Genomic DNA, 21,763 nt, shown 5'->3' on the forward strand with positions numbered 1-21,763 from the left:
GGGACTCCGTCAGGACCATGGGGAATAGCGGCTCCGCAGGAGACAGGGCACAAAAGTAAAAGCTTTAGGATCAGGTGGTGTGCACTGGCTCCTCCCCCTATGACCCTCCTCCAAGCCTCAGTTAGGTTTTTGTGCCCGGCCGAGAAGGGTGCAGTCTAGGTGGCTCTCCTAAAGAGCTGCTTAGAGTAAAAGTTTTGTTAGGTTTTTTATTTTCAGTGAGTCCTGCTGGCAACAGGCTCACTGCAACGAGGGACTTAGGGGAGAAGAAGTGAACTCACCTGCGTGCAGGATGGATTGGCTTCTTAGGCTACTGGACACTAGCTCCAGAGGGACGATCACAGGTACAGCCTGGATGGGTCACCGGAGCCGCGCCGCCGACCCCCTTGCAGATGCTGAAGAGAGAAGAGGTCCAGAAATCGGCGGCTGAAGACTTCTCAGTCTTCATGAGGTAGCGCACAGCACTGCAGCTGTGCGCCATTGCTCTCAGCACACTTCACACCAACGGTCACTGAGGGTGCAGGGCGCTTGGGGGGGCGCCCTGGGCAGCAATGAAAGTACCTATGCTGGCTAAAAATACATCACATATAGCCCCTGGGGCTATATGGATGTATTTAACCCCTGCCAGGTTGTCAGAAAAACGGGAGAAGAAGCCCGCCGAAAAGGGGGCGGGGCCTATTCTCCTCAGCACACAGCGCCATTTTCCTACACAGCTCCGCTGCTAGGAAGGCTCTCCCCTGCACTGCACTACAGAAACAGGGTTAAAACAGAGAGGGGGGGCACTTATTTGGCGATATTATTATATATTAAGATGCTATAAGGGAAAACACTTATATAAGGTTGTCCCTGTATAATATAGCGTTTTGGTGTGTGCTGGCAAACTCTCCCTCTGTCTCCCCAAAGGGCTAGTGGGGTCCTGTCCTCTATCAGAGCATTCCCTGTGTGTGTGCTGTGTGTCGGTACGTGTGTGTCGACATGTATGAGGACGATGTTGGTGAGGAGGCGGAGCAATTGCCTGTAATGGTGATGTCACTCTCTAGGGAGTCGACACCGGAATGGATGGCTTATTTAGGGAATTACGTGATAATGTCAACACGCTGCAAGGTCGGGTGACGACATGAGACGGCCGGCAAACCAATTAGTACCTGTCCAGGCGTCTCAAACACCGTCAGGGGCTTTAAAACGCCCATTTACCTCAGTCGGTCGACACAGACACGGACACTGACTCCAGTGTCGACGGTGAAGAAACAAACGTATTTTCCATTTGGGCCACACGTTACATGTTAAGGGCAATGAAGGAGGTGTTACATATTTCTGATACTACAAGTACCACAAAAGAGGGTATTATGTGGGGTGTGAAAAAACTACCTGTAGTTTTTCCTGAATCAGATAAATTAAATGAAGTGTGTGATGATGCGTGGGTTTCCCCCGATAGAAAATTATTGGCGTTATACCCTTTCCCGCCAGAAGTTAGGGCGCGTTGGGAAACACCCCTTAGGGTGGATAAGGCGCTCACACGCTTATCAAAACAAGTGGCGTTACCGTCTCCAGATACGGCCGCCCTCAAGGAGCCAGCTGATAGGAGGCTGGAAAATATCCTAAAAAGTATATACACACATACTGGTGTTATACTGCGACCAGCGATCGCCTCAGCCTGGATGTGCAGCGCTGGGGTGGCTTGGTCGGATTCCCTGACTGAAAATATTGATACCCTTGACAGGGACAGTATTTTATTGACTATAGAGCATTTAAAGGATGCATTTCTATATATGCGAGATGCACAGAGGGATATTTGCACTCTGGCATCAAGAGTAAGTGCGATGTCCATATCTGCCAGAAGATGTTTATGGACACGACAGTGGTCAGGTGATGCAGATTCCAAACGGCACGTGGAAGTATTGCCGTATAAAGGGGAGGAGTTATTTGGGGTCGGTCCATCGCACCTGGTGGCCACGGCAACAGCTGGAAAATCCACCTTTTTTACCCCAAGTCACATCTCAGCAGAAAAAGACACCGTCTTTTCAGCCTCAGTCCTTTCGTCCCCATAAGGGCAAGCAGGCAAAAGGCCAGTCATATCTGCCCAGGGATAGAGGAAAGGGAAGAAGACTGCAGCAGGCAGCCCATTCCCAGGAACAGAAGCCCTCCACCGCTTTTGCCAAGTCCTCAGCATGACGCTGGGGCCGTACAAGCGGACTCAGGTGCGGTGGGGGGTCGTCTCAAGAGTTTCAGCGCGCAGTGGGCTCACTCGCAAGTGGACCCCTGGATCCTACAAGTAGTATCCCAGGGGTACAGATTGGAAATTCGAGACGTCTCCCCCTCGCAGGTTCCTGAAGTCTGCTTTACCAACATCTCCCTCCGACAGGGAGGCAGTATTGGAAACAATTCACAAGCTGTATTCCCAGCAGGTGATCATCAAAGTACCCCTCCTACAACAAGGAAAGGGGTATTATTCCACACTATATTGTGGTACTGAAGCCAGACGGCTCGGTGAGACCTATTCTAAATCTGAAATATTTGAACACTTACATACAAAGGTTCAAATCAAGATGGAGTCACTCAGAGCAGTGATAGCGAACCAGGAAGAAGGGGACTATATGGTGTCCCTGGACATCAAGGATGCTTACCTCCATGTCCCAATTTGCCCTTCTCACCAAGGGTACCTCAGGTTCGTGGTACAAAACTGTCACTATCAGTTTCAGACGCTGCCGTTTGGATTGTCCACGGCACCCCGGGTCTTTACCAAGGTAATGGTCGAAATGATGATTCTTCTTCAAAGAAAAGGCGTCTTAATTATCCCTTACTTGGACGATCTCCTGATAAGGGCAAGGTCCAGAGAACAGTTGGAGGTCGGAGTAGCACTATCTCAAGTAGTTCTACGACAGCACGGGTGGATTCTAAATATTCCAAAATCGCAGCTGTCTCCGACGACACGTCTGCTGTTCCTAGGGATGATTCTGGACACAGTCCAGAAAAAGGTGTTTCTCCCGGAGGAGAAAGCCAGGGAGTTATCCGAGCTAGTCAGGAACCTCCTAAAACCAGGAAAAGTGTCAGTGCATCATTGCACAAGGGTCCTGGGAAAAATGGTGGCTTCTTACGAAGCGATTCCATTCGGCAGATTTCACGCAAGAACTTTTCAGTGGGATCTGCTGGAAAAATGGTCCGGATCGCATCTTCAGATGCATCAGCGGATAACCCTGTCTCCAAGGACAAGGGTGTCTCTTCTGTGGTGGCTGCAGAGTGCTCATCTACTAAAGGGCCACAGATTCGGCATTCAGGACTGGGTCCTGGTGACCACGGATGCCAGCCTGAAAGGCTGGGGAGCAGTCACACAAGGAAAAAATTTCCAGGGAGTGTGATCAAGTCTGGAGACTTCTCTCCACATAAATATACTGGAGCTAAGAGCAATTTACAATGCTCTAAGCTTAGCAAGACCTCTGCTTCAAGGTCAGCCGGTATTGATCCAGTGGGACAACATCACGGCAGTCGCCCACGTAAACAGACAGGGCGGCACAAGAAGCAGGAGGGCAATGGCAGAAACTGCAAGGATTCTTCGCTGGGCGGAAAATCATGTGATAGCACTGTCAGCAGTGTTCATTCCGGGAGTGGACAACTGGGAAGCAGACTTCCTCAGCACGACCTCCACCCGGGAGAGTGGGGACTTCATCGGGAAGTCTTCCACATGATTGTGAACCGTTGGGAAAGACCAAAGGTGGACATGATGGCGTCCCGCCTGAACAAAAAACTGGACAGGTATTGCGCCAGGTCAAGAGACCCTCAGGCAATAGCTGTGGACGTTCTGTTAACACCGTGGGTGTACCAGTCGGTGTATGTGTTCCCTCCTCTGCTTCTCATACCTAAGGTACTGAGAATTATAAGACGTAGAGGAGTAAGAACTATACTCGTGGCTCCGGATTGGCCAAGAAGGACTTGGTACCCGGAACTTCAAGAGATGCTCACAGAGGACTCATGGCCTCTGCCGCTAAGAAGGGACTTGCTTCAGCAAGTACCATGTCTGTTCCAAGACTTACCGCGGCTGCGTTTGACGGCATGGCGGTTGAACGCCGGATCCTAAGGGAAAAAGGCATTCCGGAAGAGGTCATTCCTACCCTGGTCAAAGCCAGGAAGGAGGTGACCGCACAACATTATCACCACATGTGGCGAAAATATGTTGCGTGGTGTGAGGCCAGGAAGGCCCCACGAAGAAATTTCAACTCGGTCGATTCCTGCATTTCCTGCAAACAGGAGTGTCTATGGGCCTCAAATTGGGGTCCATTAAGGTTCAAATTTCGGCCCTGTCGATTTTCTTCCAGAAAGAATTGGCTTCAGTTCCTGAAGTCCAGAAGTTTGTCAAGGGAGTACTGCATATACAACCCCCTTTTGTGCCTCCAGTGGCACTGTGGGATCTCAACGTAGTTCTGGGATTCCTCAAATCACATTGGTTTAAACCGCTCAAATCTGTGGATTTGAAATATCTCACATGGAAAGTGACCATGATGTTGGCCCTGGCCTCGGCCAGGCGAGTGTCAGAATTGGCGGCTTTGTCTCACAAAAGCTCATATCTGATTGTCCATTCGGACAGGGCAGAGCTGCGGACTCGTCCCCAGTTTCTCCCTAAGGTGGTGTCAGCGTTTCACCTGAACCAGCTTATTGTGGTACCTGCGGCTACTAGGGACTTGGAGGACTCCAAGTTGCTAGATGTTGTCAGGGCCCTGAAAATATAGGTTTCCAGGACGGCTGGAGTCAGGAAAACTGACTTGCTGTTATCCTGTATGCACCCAACAAACTGGGTGCTCTTGCTTCTAAGCAGACGATTGCTAGTTGGATGTGTAGTACAATTCAGCTTGCACATTCTGTGGCAGGCCTGCCACAGCCAAAATATGTAAATGCCCATTCCACAAGGAAGGTGGGCTCATCTTGGGCGGCTGCCCGAGGGGTCTCGGCTTTACAACTTTGCCGAGCTGCTACTTGGTCAGGGGCACACCCTGGCTGAGGAGGACCTGGAGTTCTCTCACTCGGTGCTGCAGAGTCATCTGCACTCTCCCGCCCGTTTGGGAGCTTTGGTATAATCCCCATGGTCCTGACGGAGTCCCCAGCATCCACTTAGGACGTCCGAGAAAATAAGAATTTACTTACCGATAATTCTATTTCTCGTAGTCCGTAGTGGATGCTGGGCGACCATCCCAAGTGCGGATTGTCTGCAATACTTGTACATAGTTATTGTTACAAAAATCGGGTTATTATTGTTGTGAGCCATCTTTTCAGAGGCTCCGCTGTTATCATGCTGTTAACTGGGTTCAGATCACAGGTTGTACAGTGTGATTGGTGTGGCTGGTATGAGTCTTACCCGGGATTCAAAATCTTTCCTTATTGTGTACGCTCGTCCGGGCACAGTATCCTAACTGAGGCTTGGAGGAGGGTCATAGGGGGAGGAGCCAGTGCACACCACCTGATCCTAAAGCTTTTACTTTTGTGCCCTGTCTCCTGCGGAGCCGCTATTCCCCATGGTCCTGACGGAGTCCCCAGCATCCACTACGGACTACGAGAAATAGAATTATCGGTAAGTAAATTCTTATTTTCCTTATACACACACACACACACACACACACACACACACACACACACACACACACACACACACACACACACACACACACACACACACACACACACACACACACACACACACACCAGTTAACTTACCATTATGTATTTATATCGCAGGAGGAAACCACAATCCAAAGATATACATACAAACGGGATAAACACAACACTGCGTTGAGAGGAAGGGAGACAAGTTAAGATAGAGGCTCTGAGCATGAACAAAGCATAATGACACTGCTACAGTATGTGCAATGCTAAAACACCTTCATGACCAATAAATTACATTGAAAATTTAAAAGTATGACAAGAAAATCTGTATAACATTACCTGAGCTACTCTGCCATGTTCCTCCCAGTGTGGGGTCTGATGAGGCTGACGGGGAAAGGGGACAAAGTCCTAGCCTGGTAGAAGCGGCAGTGCCTGTAATATGATCTGTAATGTGAACCTGCCATTTCCATCTCAAAAACATCTCCAGGATCAGACCCTTTCTCACCCAGGATGCTACTAAGACCCTCATCCACTCACTGGTCATCTCCAGATTGGACTACTGCAATCTCCTCCTATCTGGCCTCCCTCAAAAATGCCTCTCCACTTCAATCTATCCTCAATGCTGCTGCCCGTCTCATCTTCCTCACCAAACGTACTACATCCACATCCCCTCTCTTGAAGGACCTTCACTCGCTACCCTTCCCATTCAGAATCCAATTCAAGCTACTCACACTCGCCTACAAAGCCCTCACCTACTCTTCTCCCTCGTACATCCCTGACCTTCTCTCTCTTTACATTCCCATCCGTCCTCTTCGCTCTGCTAATGCACGCCATCTCTCCTGCTAACTGATTACCTCCTCCCACTCCTACCTACAAGATTTTGCACGTGCTGCTCCCTCTCTCTGGAATGCTCTACCTCTCCCCATCTGACTCTCCACCTCTCTACAAAACTTCAAATGAGCTCTCAAGACCCACTTCTTCACCAAACCCAGCCAACTCTCCTCCTAACCCTCTTGCCTATGCTCACTGTCTACCCCTTCTGTGTCACTCCGGTCTGTTAGCCCTTCACCTTTTAGATTGTAAGCTCGCAAGAGCAGGGACTTCTTTCCTCATGTGCCTTTCCTTTTCTTGCTTACACTATCTTATACCCCATACTCCCTTTGATGGCACTTAACCTGGGTTTTCTATACCTCTCCTATATTGTCTTGTACTGTAAGTGCTGTTTTCTTGTTTGCTCATTTCATTATGTACTGTGTAATGGGCGCTGCAGATCCCTTGTGGCGCCATATAAATAAAGGGTAATAATAATAATGATCTGGATACTGGAATAGATATGCCCTTTTCCCCTTCTTTCTTTCTTTTTCCTCGATCCATCCCTGGGACATCTAAACCTTTACAAAAGCTCATCTGGCACATCACGACCGCACTGAAATGCAAAATTGCTTACCATTGGAAATCGCACACAATTCCCTCCATCGCGGCTGTGGTTGCGGCCGTCTGGGATACTTACCATATGGAATTCCTCTCCAGTGTGGTTGAAAGCAATGCGTTAGCCTTTACTGATATCTGGTCTCCATGGTTGGCTTACTATATATGCCCCCCTCCTTTGACATACGGTTTCTGACACAACTACTTTGGTATTCTCTGCCCTGATGTTTAGGATTTCTGCTAATCCGCATTTGTGATTTTGTGATAACGTATGTATGCATGCTGTATCCCCCCCCCCCTTTTTTTTCATTCTGTCTTCCCTTACCCCTCATCCTACTGTTCATTGTCTATTGTACATTGACAAAAAAAATTCAATAAACCATATTTAAAAAAAATAAAAAAATAATGATCTGGATTAGGTGCTAAGCAGATCCCTATCTATGTAATTCATCCCCAACTATTCAATTCATCTAAACTGAAATATAATATTTGAAGTGTTTTTTTCCAGTAATTTTTAAAATTGCTTAAAAACAATTAAAAAATCCTATTACATACATTTTTTTGTAAAGCAAAATAATCTAGGGGTTTTACTTTGGTAAAATACACTTACTTATTCTAAATTGTTCACTGTAAATAAAAGGCTGATTTTTACCTTAAGACCCTCAAATACTTTGCTTAGGGCAACTGATATCAAATTTTGTTTGCCACTTTTCTGGGGTTAGGGTGCTTTCCCCACCTTTTCTTGCACTTTCCTAGGTTACACACTGTAGAATTACTGCACAATGGCCCTCATTCCGAGTTGAACGCCCGCTAGCTGCTTTTAGCAGCAATGCACACGCTAGGCCGCCGCCCTCTGGGAGTGTATCTTAGCTTAGCAGAATTGCTAACGAAAGGTTAGCAGTTCTGCTATTAAATATTTCCCTGCAGTTTCTGAGTAGCTGCAGACCTACTCCTACATTGCGATCACTGCAGACTGTTTGGTTCCTGGTTTGACGTCACATACACGCCCTGCGTTCGGCCAGCCACTCCCCCGTTTCCCCAGGCACACCTGCGTTTTTACCTGACACGCCTGCGTTTTTTAGCACACTCCCGGAAAATGCTCAGTTACCTCCCAGAAACACTCACTTCCTGTCAATCACTCAACGATCAGCAGAGCGACTGAAAAGCGTCGCTCTGCCCTGTGTAAAATTGCTTTGTTTTGTGTGAAATTACTTGGCGCGTGCGCCCTGCGGCCCATACGCATGCACAGAACAGCCGGTTTTTAGCCTGATCGCTATGCTGCGAAAAACGGCAGCGAGCGATCAACTCGGAATGACCCCCTATAGCATGGATTACAAGAGCGCGCATGCTGAAAACAGCCTGCAATGTGCGCATTAACTTTTCTTGCGACTATAGTTATCAGCCTATATGGTCTCTTAGTTGATTTAAAACCGTATTATTGGGATTGAGTGTAGAACCTTATTTTCAAAATATTTTTGCTCTGAAAAAGGGACGTTAAAGTAGGGATGGCCATTGGAAACCAATGGTTTTTAATCATTGATGTTCCTGATCTGACCAAAATTCCTTTTCCTTTCAATACTGGAACTGAGCTGGTTGCCCCCGATTGCATGATTGCTTCCAAAGGCTGCTGGCATTCTTCTGCTGCGGACACCAGGAAAGCGTGTCTTTAGCCGAGCCTCTTGTTTCATGTGCAAGAGTCAGGTGTCCACTGAGCTTGAGTACCATCAAATTCTTAATATACATTGGCTACATGCTATGACAAGGCATGTTGCAATGGTGGCAACGCCGCCACTATTCAATGTCCCCCTTGTGATAGCCTTCCTGAACTCAGAGTCCCGAAAGACATCAGAAGTTATGTCAGAATTATCCTTTTATTCCCTTGCCATGTGACAAACAGTGAACATTCAAGATTGTACTGTGAAGCTATTGTAAAGGCAAAGGATATGCTATGATACTGCAGCTTGTTCCATTCACCGGCCTTGATTGATAATTGTGCCTCCAGGAGGACATGGATTGTATAAACAATGCCACCTTTGATTTCTTCCGCTTTGTGAGTGCAAAATGTTTATATGGTTTTATTAAATGAAGTTGTTTGATCTGCACCACAGGTTGTGTGCTTCTCTCTGTTTATTATGTAGAACTCTTTCTAACCATGTGCAGCTCCCAGTGACTGTAGAAGGAAGCGCTCTGTAATGTACATGTGTGTGAGCGTAACAATTCTTTATTTTCTGGTGCTTCCTGGATACTGGGATGTTTGATAAAAGGTCTCACGCATTTATAAGGTTTATGAGAAGTAGCGCTTATAGCACCGTAATCAAATATTTAAACCGTTGCTGACAGATACAGTAGTTTTAACTGATTGTTAAATATGGGTAACGCAAATTGCTGTTATTAACAACTTGTTAGCTGAAACCAATGGACATAAGACCTCATGGTGTAGGCTCCTTTGTGTAGCAGAATATTGTGATCTCCTGAAACCTGTCACCATGACTTGTATTCTGTATGTGTGTATTAAAGATTGGGAAAGGCTATCTGTGTATATAAGAAAGCAAATTTATTATTTTGGGGTTCCTGTGACACTGACCCTTCTTTTCCTGCCGTCCTACAGGAGCCCAGCAGTAAGTCCTTGGTGACCTTACGTGTGGATAGCACTGGATTTTATCTCTACTGGACCTGTCCTAACATGGTGAGGAGAATGAAAATGTATGAGCTTATGGGGAGGGGGGTTGACTGAGTCTTCATATTGGGGAAAAAAATATGGTGATATGTAATGGAGGGTGATTAGAATAAGATAAAATTGACCGAGTAAGCACAGAAGTAGATATATATCTAGAAAGAGCTGCTGCCACACACGTCTGTCTCTTAGTTTGTTCCAGCACACTTGGTTATCTCATAATAACAGTTGTTCCTACACACTATCTTTTCCGTATCTGACCCAGTGTTCTCTCTCATTGTGTCTCTCTCTCCCTTCCTCTCTGTGTCTCTCCTTAGCTATTCCTCTCCCTGACTCTTTCCCTCTTTCTCTTCCTCTCTCTCTCTCTGTCTTTCTGTTTGTTTGGTAGTCTCTCTCTCTCTCTCTCTCTCTCTCTCTCTCTCTCTCTCTCTTGCTCTCTTGCTCTGTCTCACTCTCTCGCCCCCTAACTGTAGAACACTCACTCTCTGAATACTCTCTTTTAAAATTCATGGTTTCCTTTTGCCTATATAATATATTGTGCTTTTTATTATTTTATTTATTTACATTTTTCCCAGTGCACATTACTGTATATACATGTTTAATGCACTATTCAGTTTGACATATATCAGCTTTCTTTTTAAATAAACATTTGTTGTTGGTTTTTTTTATATTCTATTGCGTTTTAATGTGTGTATTGACTTGCATGGATCTTAAGATGCATGCCACTCCCAATACAGTGACAACATGACTTTTGTTATTGGCGCTAACAATAGTGTACTACGTGTGTATCTGTGTGTATCTAGCAAATAAAAGCATGGGGGTTTTGTTCATATTTTGAACGCTATCCCCACTTCAATGTGTCCTAATTGCGCCAGCAAGACTGATCATCTTCTCTCGCTGCTCCACATATGTTGCAAAACTCTGCAATTCACTTTGGCTCCACGTATTCTCTAGTCCAGACATGGCGAACTCAAAATCCCAACCGGGCCGAATAATTAAGGTCTAAGATTTTGTGGACCGCAAGAAAAAGAAAAAATCTTATATGCAATTTTAAAAAAGGTTTATAAAAAAACAACAACAATAACGTTTAATCAGAAATGTCAAGTATCGTGATGATTATAAATAATAATAATACCACATACCAGTGTGGGCTAGGAGCTGTGTTATTCCCTATATATCACTGTATGGTCTCCTCTCCTCTATATAATAATAACAATAATAATAATAATAATAATACCACATACCAGTGTGGGCTAGGAGCTGTGTTATTCCCTATATATCACTGTATGGTCTCCTCTCCTCTATATAATAATAATAATAATAATTATAATAATACCACTTACCAGTGAGAGCTGGGAGCTGTGTTATTCCCCTTATGTCACTGTACGGTCTCCTCTCCTTTATATTATAATAATAATATCACATATCAGTGTGAGCTGGGAAAATGTGGAAACTATGTCCCTCCAGTCCAGCCACGTGCCAGCGTGTCCCCTCTTGCTCATTATATTCCCTCCAGTCACAAGCCCTTTGTGCCTCCTGTGTCTATTTAGCCTCTAAACCCTGTGCCAGCCCTCTCTAATACCCCTTTCACACAGCCCCAAATTTCCCGGGTTATTGCACATGAACGTTCACCAACCAGGGAAATTTCTCGATGTGAAAGGGTACAGGATCAAAATCCCGGGATTCCTGCCCCTGCATTTCAACCCTGCAATCGACCAGGGATGGCCCCGGGATCCTCCCGGGAACCTGGTCTGTGTGAACGGGAGCCGGGTCAATGCGCCCCGGCTCTTGTTCACTTTCTATGTAGCAGGCAGCGCTTGGAGATCATGTGATCTCTTGCGCCGCTCCCGCCGCGTCACCGCTGACGTCAGCAACCCGGCAATATGCCGGGCTACTGACTGCGGTATGCAAGGGGTCTTTCCTGGGAATGTCCCTGCATGATCCAGGGACCGTATTCCCGGGTAAGACCCCTGCATATCTGGTGTGAAAGGGGTATTATTTACCTTCTTCTTAGAAAGCCCTTTTTTCTGCAATTAGGGCAGCCGGGCACACACATACAGAGGTCAGACAGCGTGACATCTTCAGTGCTAACGGTGCTGAACACACGGGATGTGACAGGGGCAGAGCTTTGTGGAGTCTGAAAGGCAGCTGGGCATCTTCAGCAGCTCCCCCTATGACCATTTTCCCGCCTCTACAAGCTTCTTCTTGCACATGCGCAGATTAGTGAATGCTGCCCGATCGGAGCTGAGCTCTGTTCGCGGCAGCCGGGCCGCATTCCATTACTTTTACAAAAGTAAATGCATGCCGCAAATGTATTCACTGGGGGCCGCATGTGGCCCGCGTGCCGCGAGTTTGACAAGTCTGCTCTAGTCTTACTTAACCTCGCCTACAAGGCAGGTATGTAACATGCCACTGCTACAAAGCCCTTAACAACCCTACCCATTCACACATCTCCAGTCTCATCTCCCACATGCAATATTACATCTCAGCCAGCTCTCAAATTATATATGTTTCTAATATATTTTATCATCCCAATGTATCTTTACGCTATGGCTAAAGCAGCTACAAAATATGAACCTTCAACAGGTGTATCACATAGTGTTATTGTAAGCAGACTGTACCTCCAGGGTGCACACTAAAGGCTGTACCTCCAGGGGGCACACTAAAGGCTGTACCTCCAGGGGCACACTAAAGGCTGTACCTCCAGGGGGCACACTAAAGGCTGTACCTCCAGGGGCACACTAAAGGCTGTACCTCCAGGGGGCACACTAAAGGCTGTACCTCCAGGGGGCACACTAAAGGCTGTAACTCCAGGGGGCACACTAAAGGCTGTAACTCCAGGGGGCACACTAAAGGCTGTACCTCCAGGGGGCACACTAAAGGCTGTATATTCAGGGGGCATATTAAAGGCTGTATATCCAGGGGGCACACTAGACTTGCCTGTGCAGGTCACTACTATCAATAAGTTGCACTCGCACAACCACATTGCCCCTGTCTGGATAGAGGAGACGCAAGTGCAAAAATTCCATCTTGTTTTACAGCGCATGTACAGTGGAATTTTGCACCTGAGAGTTAGACTTATGCCAAACTATATAAGACAAAAAGTTTCTATCACCTTTCCCCATCTTTCACACTCTCCTTTTTCAACTTACTTTTTCTTTCTTTCTTTCTTTCTTTCTTTCTTTCTTTCTTTCTTTCTTTCTTTCTTTCTTTCTTTCTTTCTTTCTTTCTTTCTTTCTTTCTTTCTTTCTTTCTTTCTTTCTTTCTTTCTCTCTCTCTCCCCTTCCTTCCTTCCTTCCTTCCTTCCTTCCTTCCTTCCTTCCTTCCTTCCTTCCTTCCTTCCTTCCTTCCTTCCTTCCTCCCTTCCATTCCCTTCCCTTCTTTCCTTCCTTCCTATCATCATACTGTTTCCTATATTCATATCACTGTTCCCATTCTTTCTTGTTATCTGGACTGTTGCTCATTCTCTTGGTGTCTCCTGATGCTACATTATGTCCTTCCACTCCCATTTTCCCTCTTACTCATTATGTACAGTCTCCATTGTGGTCATTCTCTGCCCTCTGCTTGTTTGGCGTTTTCACAAAACTTTATTTCACTCCATGATGACACTCCTTGTTCTGTAGCTTCTTACTCCGCAATGCCTTCAGTTGTTTTTTGTCCATCTACTTTTATACTCATTGAACCTCTGGCACATCTGGATATGTCCAGTTTGGCTTTTACCCTTCCTTCACATCTGGATACCGGATGTGTATGGTCTCTCATTCATTTTCCCACGGCCTCCCACACTCTGCTTACCTTTACTCTATGACACTAATTCCCTGTACCTTCCATAACATGCCGTCTCCCCTAGCTGTCCCCTTTCCTCCCAAGTTTCTCTCCTTTTTCTCTATCTAGACTCTGCGGAAGTCAGGAGGAGGAGGGGGAAGCTTGTTTAAGGGTTTACATTTTTTATATTCTCTCTCTATTCCCCCACTCTGTGTTGAGATAAACGCCATCTGCCTAACCAATCCCTGTGCGTGTGTAGACAAATAGTAAGACTCCACTTTGTAAGCCTGTTTAAGCAAAACATGTCCATTAATATGTCTTTTTATATGCATGCCTGGTGCATGTGTATGTGTGTGTCATCCCTTTAGAGGAAAATATAAGCCATCTCCTATTGTAAATGTTTACATATAGTAGCCGTCCCCACAGATTTCAGCGATTGGCATATGTCTTTGTATTGTCTTATCGCTTTGTCCATCTGTCTGTTATTAGCTTGATTTGTTAAGGTTTTGTTCCCATTTGTAATACGCAACGGAATATGTTGGCTCTATATAATTAAATGTTTCCTGCTTATGGCTTTCCTAAGTGACATCTGTTAACCTTATAACGTAATGACTTTTATAATATGACCTCCAACCTGTGACTCTGCTGTTCAGTGCAACGCTGAAAACTAACCATATTCATTCTCCATGTTAACATTCCAATATCAATTACTGTAGCTTGATGGGACCAGTAATCTGTGTCCATATTGAAGTGTTAATGGTGCACTCTTAATATAAACTGTAACAAAAAAAAGTGTAATATATTTGCAGATTATGCAAAGGTTTATCATAATGTACATCACCAAAGCATGCTGTACACATTAATGACCTGAACATTTTACAGGTCCCAACCTTACTTTGCATTGTACCCACAGCAAATCTGTTATGTGATTTTTTTTCATCGACTATTTCCACTTCACAGTTCTTAAATAAGAGTGCTAAAAACACAAGTTATACATCAGTTTTCATACGTCTCTGTCCACGCAGAATCAGATTCTTGGCACTAGGACCAAACAGCTGGATTCTGTGTCCACTATGGCTACACGTGGGCAAATTAGACAGATCTGGTCATCTCATAGTTGGGTTAAACACAGGATCATATGGGACACACACAAACAGAGCAGTTATCAGCTGCATGTATATTGATTGGGGTTACTGGTTGTTGGGAGTTCACAGTGCAAAGTCTAGGCAGCTTGGTGGCACACAGCCAATCTATCCAACATATTCACTGTGTGTCTGGCCAGTTTAACCTGCACTGGACCTAATGCCTAATACCGCAGCTCATTCACTGCTGAGATTTGTGCTGTCTTCACCATTTTAATAAATAAGTCTTGTAATATAACTTGAGGTGGTTTCCGTGAATCAGTGACTATCAGTAGACTTAACCGTTGCTAACCTTGTCTAACTGTTAATCGTAAATACAAGTATATCAAATATATAAGAAAACAGAAAATTGCAATATAATATACAATCATTTATAACCAACATATGCTATCTACGTGAGTGTTTTAATGATCTTCTTCTATACATGAGCAATGTATTCAAAAGACCATGCTGTCATTTAATGCACAAAGCTTATAAAGATACCCATGTTGCTACCGATATGTACTATGTATGAGATATGATCGTTAAAGTAATATTCTTTCTCTCTGCGTATCGTCCCTACAGGAAGTTGATATTCTAGATATCAGTTTTATAAGAGACACACGGACAGGGAAGTATGCTAAAATACCTAAGGTAAGGGCAGTATGTTATTCCTTAAGATACTATGTAGAATTGTGGTGTGAAATAAGAGAGTAAGGGGTATATTTACTAAGCAGTGATAAGAACGGAGAAGTGAGCCAGTGGAGAAAATTCCCCATCAACCAATCAGCAGCTCTGTATCTTTTTATAGTATGCAAATTATAGATGTTACTTCAGTGCTGAATGGTTGCCATGGGCAACTTCTCCACTGGCTCACTTCTCCGCTCTTATCACTGTTTAGTAAATGTACCCATATAAGACTTATGTTCATGGTATTACTGTGGTATAAAGATATGGAAAAGCTGACCTGTGACAATAAAGTACATTTTTATGGAAATCGCATATTGTTATTCTCCTTTCCGACTCCATTTTCCATCACATTGCTCACACCTTATTGTTTGCCACATTGTGTTCAGAAGACTTAAACAATAATAGCAAGGAAATAGAAGAAAGCTGGGACTTGGTGCGGCGCTAGGCTGAGACAAGGAGGAAAAAGTAGTGCTGAGCAAGTATCTTGTGGGGAGGCACAAATGACATCATTACACTGTGAAAGGCAGTTAGCAATGAGGGTATAAATGAGTAATTAAGGGGCCGTCTTGCATGTGATGGGTAAATGTGATTGTATGTAGGTATGTGTAATCTAGGAAGGAAGTTTTAACATATCTTTTGCTCCATCTGCTGCTCAACTGCAGTACTACTGCTAGGGTATGAACAGCTGGTGCGAACATTCTTGTTTCATTTGTGACTATCATTTCAGTACCTTAAAGATTAGTAGTGCACCTATTCTGGCAGTCTCCTGTGTTTTCACCCGTGAGCTTTATGGTTCTGATGATGTCTACATGTATTATGGATATCTAAGGAAATAGTAGAGCTCCATTACAGACACCTCTCACATGGCGCAGTAATAGCATTTAAACCAAAATAATATAGAGATACTGTATTAGTACTTGTATAGAAGCTGACACAATACAACAGACACCAAGTTTAAGGCATCAACTTTATTTTATGCATGAAAGGATGTATTAAGCAGCTGCCTATTTTTGATGGAGCTTACATACATCGCTCTCTTTAATTTTCCTATTGTTGAAATTATTTATATTTTACTCTGTTTTGTACCAGGACTCTCGAATGAGGGAAACTTTAGGATTCTCAGGAACAGAGCAGCGTCCTGAAGAAAAACTGGTAACCGTTGTGTATGGCTGCGACCTTATTAATATCAACTTCCTCAACTTTATGGCTGTTCAGGAGGACACGGCAAAGGTATTCAGCTGGGCATCTCTGACCTGGGCCTATAATATAGTGCACGTGTATATTTTTTGTATGTATCTGTGCATTATTATAATTTTGTTATTTATAGGGTGCCACAAAGTGTCTGCAGCTCTGTATGCAGATTAGATTTCATTAGAGAGTAACCTGACATATCATAAGTACATTGCTGTGTAACCTGACATGTCACGGAACAGTATACCTGAGGAGCCTCTGATGAGCCTGTACATGGACTACTATAAAGCTTGAGCACAGAGTGTCGGAGTCTCTGAACTGACTTGGAGACAATACAAGACGCAGAGGTGTCCTGGATAGTTAAAGGAAGGAACAAGGGAAGTCTTGTGGACAGGGTCGGATCTAGACTTTTCTTTTAGGGGGGGCGGTTTACGGTTTAATCTTGACCCCTCCCCTCTCCAGTCCCGACTCCTCCCCTCTCTCGTCTTGACTCCACCCCTCTCATCTTGACCCCTCCCATCTTGACTCCTCCCCTCTCCCGTCCAAATTCATCCATCACACAAATAGGTATAATTGCAGGTAAAGGATTTGTTAGTGGATGTTAGGTATAATAATCACTTCTACAACACATCAAAGCAAAGTTGCCCAATATGACATCTATCCAAATCCCTCCTTATGTTCATCATAATGTATGACACGTCATGTACAATTGTGATACCTACAGTATAAAAAGTTATAATCCCCTAATATTGGGGTATAGCAAAAGAAAATTAAATATAAACAAAATGTCTGGAGTAATTATTTGCAGCTATTTCTCATCTTAATATGAGGTACTGATATAGAGACAGTCAATCATCAAGGTTTATATGTCAACGTCGTTATGAAATACAGTATTATCATAAACCTTGATGATTGACTGAATCTATATAAGCGCATTATATTAAAATGAGAAACAGTAACAATGTGATAATACCTATAATTCCTTTCTTTGGGATACTAGCAACTTTTATGGATACAAATGGTAACAACTGGCATTTTATGTGTTACTGAACCAGGAAGGGAAGACACATTATAATACCCTGTTATATTATTATAATAAGGGGAACTGCTGAATAGTACCAAGGGGATTTTAGGCACAGAGTCTTGGGGGGTTAGACCAATTATTTGATAATCCCACACAGCACTCAACACTTGCCAACCCTAATAGATGAATTCCACATTTGTAATTGTCCAATAATGGAGTTTGAGACTAACCAGGATTAAGTGAGAGTACGTAATACTCGCAGGAGTTCACCTGTAGATTAAAATCCCTTTTGCATCTATGTGCCACATAGGTTTGGGAAATCCCCCCACCACCCTTTTTTTTCCAGAAAAATGTTGCAAGTATACCATAGTTATCTGATTGATACAATTAATTTAAGGAATTATAGGTATTATCACATTGTTGTATAGAATTTAGCCAGTGCTACTGCATATGTAGGTTGTTCATAAATATACCACTTCAGATACAGCAGATGTCATACTTCTTATTAGGCTCATTCAGCTATCTCCAATGAAAGGGATAAGCAAATATAGTGAAGTACTGTTTAATAATTGTAAATTTCAGCCAAACCTGAGCCTGCACCAGTGGGAGAACCCAGGACTTGCACTGTTTCAAGTGCATTCTGAACTGCTTAAATAACAGTTCATGTCTAGCTGGAATTGTCAAAATTTGGCCACTTGGAAATACATGTGATCTGTGTGGAGTTTATATGTTTTCGTTTTTCTCATATTAAATCTTACAATTATTAAACAGTGTTTCACTATAATTGCTTATCTCTTACATTTTGGGTATATCTGAATGAGCCTAATAAGAAGTATACTGTGAGATATGACATCTGCTGTATCTGAAGTGGTATATTTATGAATGACCTACATACTGTAAGCAGTAGCGCTGGATAAGTTCTATTCAACCCTTTTTGGCACATATTTGGTGAAGATTTGATTTTACCTTTAAGTAAAATATTGAGCTCACCGAGCTGCTTTTTTTCTGCTTGTGCGCAGTGCTAGGATTGTCTATTGTATATATCTATTATAAGATTGTTACTGTTTCTCATGTTAATATGAGGTGCTGATATAGAATAAGTCAATCATAATTAATCCAGGCATTCTGCTCTAATTTAATATTTTTTTGCTATACCCCAATATTAGGGAATTACAACTTTGTATACTGTAGGTATCACAACTGTACATGACGTGTCATAAATTATAATGAACATATGGATGGTATAATAGAGGGCCATCAAAATATGGCATTTGTGGCAACAACAGTGACAAGACATTGGGCATAATTCAGTTACTCAGAGATGCGTGGGGGGGACCCAGCACAGGGCTAGTCCGCCCCCCATGTCTGGCTCTGCCCCACCGTACAAGTTCAAAAGCATCACACAGCGGCAATGCTTTTGTACTTAATGAGTAGCTCCATACCAACGCAGCTCCTGCGCACAGGCAGGGAGCTACTAGTCACTGACCGGGTCACAGCGGCTGCGTGTGACGTCACGCACCAACCGCAGCCTGCCCCCCACACGGTCCGGGCACACCTGCGTTGCCCAGATCGCACCTCTAAAAAGGCGGCTATACGCCACCGGCCCGAACCCTCCTGCCCAGCGACCGCCTCTGCCTAGCAGGGCTGAGATGGCCGTCGGCTGTCTGGCATGCGCCGGCGTATGCGCAGTTCAAACCTGATCAGCTGCTGTGCAAAAATGCACAGCAGTGATCAGGTCTGAATTATGCCCCTTGTCTGTAATGACATCAGTTATAAGAGAGTGAGGCTCCCGAGGACGCACCATATCAAGCAATTTTAGTATTTTTAGGGATTTGGATAGATGTCATATTGGGGGACTTTGATTTGATGTGTTGTAGAAGTGATTATTATACCAAACACCCACTAACAAATCCTTTACCTGCTTATCTTGCAATATATCTCTACCAGCTATTAGGGTGCCATTTATAACCAAGGGATCTCTCCCACTGATATATAAACTGTTTGATGCATATTATAGGACCAATGCTATACAGGAACTTGAAGACGTTAATACTCATTTGTGAGGCTATAGTGAGGGCACCTTGTAGGGGAATTACACGGTGAGGACAATTCCGAGTTGATACCTTGTAGAAGGAGTATGGTGTTATGAGAAAGTAACCAAATAGAGGACAGATTAGCATACACCATATTTCTTGTATAGCATTTTTATACACATTTTCTGTACTTTTACACGCATCTCTCTATTATTTTAGTATTTCACTGACAGGACATGATATGTAATGTTTAATATTATGAAATACAAGGAATATTTTAAAACCTATAAGTGCATCTACTACAGACATCCTCTGTTCTACTGTATCGCACATATGTGAGACTCAACCTGTAATACCCTGCCTAGGGAATATGGCAAGAAGATCTCTTACTGGCTGGTTCCTCTGCAACAGGCTGGTAAGATGGTCCCTTTTCCACAGGCTGGTCAATGGCACAGATTGGCAGGAAAGTCCCTCTGGCTGGTCTCTGGGTGCAGGAATGCAGCATGCTCTCAGTGTGGAAAAAAGTAAACACACTATAGTATACTGTTTGTATTAGCCCACTAGCCTGTCTTATAAGTGAAGCCACGCCCCCAACACACAGCCACACTTCCTGGATCTGTTATCAGCAAGGAGACGCTGGGGAGATGAAAGCAGTCTCAATCAACAAACTATGTTGATTGATTAACTGCCGTGCAGGCCAAAAGGGTGAGTGAGGAGGAAGGGGCACCCGCTGTGAGCTGCTGCGACTCACACCACTGACTATAGCTGACTGACTATAGCTGACGGCCAGCTGAGATAGGAAGGGGTTAAGGAGCAGGACTTCACAGACAGATTGTCTGTAGGCAGAAGTGTGCTAGGGGGGGCGATCGCCCCCACCGCCCCCCTCTGTATCCGTGCCTGCTTGTGGATAGGCAGCAATAGTAACTAGCTTCATTTTCTTAGCTGCTTTTTTTTTATACATAAATGTCCCCTACTTTTTTTGTGAGCTTCACAATTGAAAGTGATATGTTAAGTACTGTATAGGGCTGTCTTAGCAAAACTGCCTGCGAGTATATGCATTGAAACTATACGTAAATATACGTAGTCTGACAAAAGCGCCATCTGCTGTCTGAATACCTGTATCGCTGTTGTGGAAAACAGCACAATGCACTATCCCCACAACTATATTATTATTATCCTTTATTTATTTGGCGCCACAAGGGATCCGCATGCGCCCAATTAAACATAAACAAAATAATCAAAACAGTGACTTACAGTGGAAGGCAATATAGGACAAGTACATGGTAAATAAACATAGCTACATCAGTAGACGACACTGACATAAGTATCAGGGTGGCAGAAAACTGCGGAATTTGGTGCCATTGAAGACGGTTTAAGTAAGCGAAGAATAAGCACGTGAGGGTTGAGGACCCTGCTCATGAGAGCTTACAATCAATATGTCTTGTGCTGAAAGCAAAGCTAAGTAAATATACATGTGCCTGTGTGTGAAATATATATATATATATATATATATAATACGCCATGATAGATTTTGTGTGTTCTTCCTGTGTATTTTTCAGATATGGACAGATGGACTTTTTAAGCTGGCCACAAATATTCTGGCCCAGAATTCATCCCGGAACACGTTCCTGCAGAAAGCGTAAGAAGCGTTCCTTACCTGCCACCCAGCAACACTCTGCTATGGTTTCAGTTCAAAGCGTTCTCCGCTGACAATGGGCCTGATTCAGAGATGTACTTTAATTCCATGATAACACACATCCCCAATGTTTTAAGACCTGCACATGTGCAGAAGCCACACTGCTCATGTACAGATCTGGTCTGCTGTGTCACACACAGTTCCCCGCAGCGTGATTAACATGTTGCTGGCATAACGGCCCACGTTTGCTGGGTGTATTGAAACCAGTGGCGCTTTACTGTATTGAAGCCAGTGGCTTTGGCAGCATGATTTCACCGGACATACTGAGTAACCTGATGGTTCATGCAGATGATCCGTTGCTGCGTCCTTGGATGCACCAGCGGATCCCAGAAGCCGGAAGTGAGCGTCTTTTTACTTAGATGCCTCCTGCGGCTTTCACACAGTTGCAAAGTATAAAGACGCAGCACCTGTGTGACTAGCGTCCGCCTCTGAATTAGCACCAGCTTTATTGAAATCACAGTCAGGAGGGAAAGTTTAGAATTACAGTACTACAAATATACTGTTGTGTCCTCCTGTGGCCCAGGACTGCCTGTTTCCCATCGTTGTGTTAGATAA

The 21,763-nt window shown here is 44.2% G+C and overlaps 1 protein-coding gene across 3 annotated transcripts in view; it reads left to right on the top strand.

The window, feature by feature from the left end:
- PLCB3 (phospholipase C beta 3) overlaps window positions 1-21,763 on the top strand; it is a 403,369-nt gene that overhangs the window by 272,518 nt on the left and 109,088 nt on the right. For all 3 annotated transcript variants that reach the window (XM_063944960.1, XM_063944959.1, XM_063944961.1), the window contains exons 2-5: window positions 9,623-9,700; window positions 15,160-15,228; window positions 16,354-16,494; window positions 21,072-21,151. In XM_063944960.1, the coding sequence (XP_063801030.1) occupies window positions 9,623-9,700; window positions 15,160-15,228; window positions 16,354-16,494; window positions 21,072-21,151 (368 nt within the window). The remainder of the gene's footprint in view (window positions 1-9,622; window positions 9,701-15,159; window positions 15,229-16,353; window positions 16,495-21,071; window positions 21,152-21,763) is intronic.

The sequence above is a fragment of the Pseudophryne corroboree genome, chromosome 11, assembly GCF_028390025.1.
Source record: "Pseudophryne corroboree isolate aPseCor3 chromosome 11, aPseCor3.hap2, whole genome shotgun sequence".
Classification (NCBI taxonomy): Eukaryota; Metazoa; Chordata; class Amphibia; order Anura; family Myobatrachidae; genus Pseudophryne; species Pseudophryne corroboree.